This window comes from Neomonachus schauinslandi, chromosome X (genome assembly GCF_002201575.2).
Source record: "Neomonachus schauinslandi chromosome X, ASM220157v2, whole genome shotgun sequence".
In the NCBI taxonomy this organism is placed as follows: Eukaryota; Metazoa; Chordata; class Mammalia; order Carnivora; family Phocidae; genus Neomonachus; species Neomonachus schauinslandi.
In genome coordinates this window covers 60,302,676-60,305,153 of record NC_058419.1, presented here as the reverse complement: position 1 = coordinate 60,305,153, position 2,478 = coordinate 60,302,676, and the positions used below count along the sequence as shown (strand labels likewise).

General features: G+C 47.9%; 1 protein-coding gene across 1 annotated transcript; it reads left to right on the top strand.

Annotated features, from left to right (window-relative positions):
- The first annotated feature begins 303 nt into the window (after window positions 1-303).
- Window positions 304-2,263, top strand: LOC110573846 (MAP kinase-activated protein kinase 5-like). Its single transcript, XM_044911600.1, is given in 4 exon segments — window positions 304-495; window positions 545-1,111; window positions 1,113-1,526; window positions 1,562-2,263. Coding segments are annotated over 4 exon segments (1,875 nt in total).
- The last annotated feature ends 215 nt before the right edge of the window (window positions 2,264-2,478 follow it).

The window sequence follows — 2,478 nt, the reverse complement described above, 5'->3', positions numbered from 1 at the left end:
TGGGGAAAAAATGAGAGCTTTTCCCCTAAGGACAGGAATATGACAGGGATGTCTACTCTCACCACTGTTGTTCAAATAGTACTGGAAGTCCTAGCCTCAGCAATCAGACAACAAAAAGAAATAAAAGGCATTCAAATTGGCAAAGAAGAAGTCAAACTCGCTGTCTTTGCAGAAGATATGATACTCTATAAGGAAAACTGAAAAGACTCCACCCACAAATGTTACATCTCATACAGAAATTCAGCAAAGTGGCAGGATACAAAATTAATGCACAGAAATCAGTTACATTTTTATACACTAGCAATGAGACAGCGGCAGACGCGGGTGTCTCGGCGATGTGTGGCGCTGAAGCGGCATTGGGAGCAGCAGCGGCGGCAGCCTCGACAGCGGGCTCGACCTCGGCTTCGCAGCGGTGCCAGCAGCGGAGACGGAGGAGCAAGTTCCTCATTAGGACCTGGCGAGCCCAAGCCTAATCAACGGCCCCGCGAGGCCTCTGTATAGCGCCCCTGACCAGGACCCTCCCCGCCTCACCGTGTCCCGTGAGCCTGCCTCCCCGGCCGGGGATGAACCCGGGAGGCGGCCGCGCGGGGCCCAGCACAAAGGCTTGTCCCCGGGGGCCTCCGTCGCCAGCTTAGAGCTGCCCGCCGAAGCGGAGCCAGCGCCGGGGCCCTCATCCCAGCCGGTCCCTGGGGACGGCTGTTGCCAGTCTCCCCGAGGCCCAGGGGCCCGAGCGCCGAGCCCCTTGTTCCCTCGGCTACGGTGGGACCGGGCAGCTGTGCAGCCTCCGCCACTCCCGGCCGTAGAGGCCTCACGGAGCACGTCTGGGGGGAGCGACATGGAGAAAGCCATCAAGGAAACCTCCATTTTAGAGGAATATAATATCAATTGGACTCAGAAGCTGGGAACTGGAATTGGTGGTCCAGTTAAAGTCTGTGTAAATAAATCTACTCAAGAACAGTTTGCACTGAAAATTCTTTTTGATCGTCCAAAAGCTAGAAATGAGGTACCTCTGCACTTCATGTGTGCCACACACCCCAATATAGTTCAAATTATTGAAGTGTTTGCTAACAGTGTACAGTTTCCTCATGAGTCCAGCCCCAAGGCCCAACTCTTTAATTGTAATGGAGATGATGGAAGGGGGAGAGCTATTTCACAAAATCAGCCAGCACTGGCACTTTACAGAGAAGCAAGCCAGCCAAGTAACAAAGCAGATAGCTTTGGCTCTACAGCACTGTCACTTGTTAAACATCACTCACAGAGATCTCAAGCCTGAAAATCTGCTCTTCAAGGATAACTCTTTGGATGCCCCAGTGAAGTTATGTGACTTTGGATTTGGCAAAATTGACGAAGGTGACTTGATGACACCCCAGTTCACCCCTGATTATGTTGCACCTCAGGTATTGGAGGCACAAAGAAGGCATCAGAAGGAGAAATCTGGCATCATACCTACCTTGCCAACACCCTACACTTACAACAAGAGCTGTGACTTGTGGTCCCTAGGGGTGATTATCTATGTGATGTCACATATAAATGGAACAGAATAGAAAACCCAGAAATGGACCCTCCTTTTTACTCCAAACACCACAGCCGAACTATCCCAAAGGATATGCGGAGAAAGATCATGACAGGCAGTTTTGAGTTCCCAGAAGAAGAGTGGAGCCAGATTTCAGAGATGGCCAAAGATGTTGTGAGGAAGCTCTTGAAGGTCAAACCAGAGGGAAGCCTCACCATGAAGGGAGTATTGGACCACCCATGGCTCAACTCGACTGAGGCCTTGGATAATGTGCTACCCTCTGCTCAACTGATGATGGATAAGGCGGTGGTTGCAGGAATCCAGCAGGCTTATGCAGAACAGTTGGCCAACATGAGAATCCAGGATCTGAAAGTCAGCCTCAAACCCCTGCACTCTGTGAGCAACCCCATTCTGAGGAAGAGGAAATTACTCGGCACCAAGCCAAAGGATGGTGTTTATATCCATGACCATGAGAATGGAGCCAAGGATTCAAATGTTGCCTTGGAAAAGCTCTGAGATGTGATTGCTCAGTGTATTCTCCCCCAGCCTGGAGAGAATGAAGATGAAAAGTTGAACGAAGTAATGCAGGAGGCTTGGAAGTATAACCGGGAATGCAAACTCCTAAGAGATACTCTGCAAACCTTCAGCTGGAATGGTCATGGATTCACAGATAAAGTAGATCGACCAAAACTGGCAGAAATTGTGAAGCAAGTGATAGAAAAGCAAACCATGCCCCATGAATCCCAATAATGACAGCTTCAGACTTTGTTTTTTTAACAATTTGAAAAATTATTCTTTAATGTATAAAGTAATTTTTATGTAAATTAATAAATCTTAATTTCATTTCCACATTACTTAAAGATGCTGTATAGATTTAGATACAGGACTTATTCATAGTATAATTCATTTGTTTGTTTTTAAGAAAAGCTCAGTTCCTAGAGATATACTATAACTCTAGGACTGTT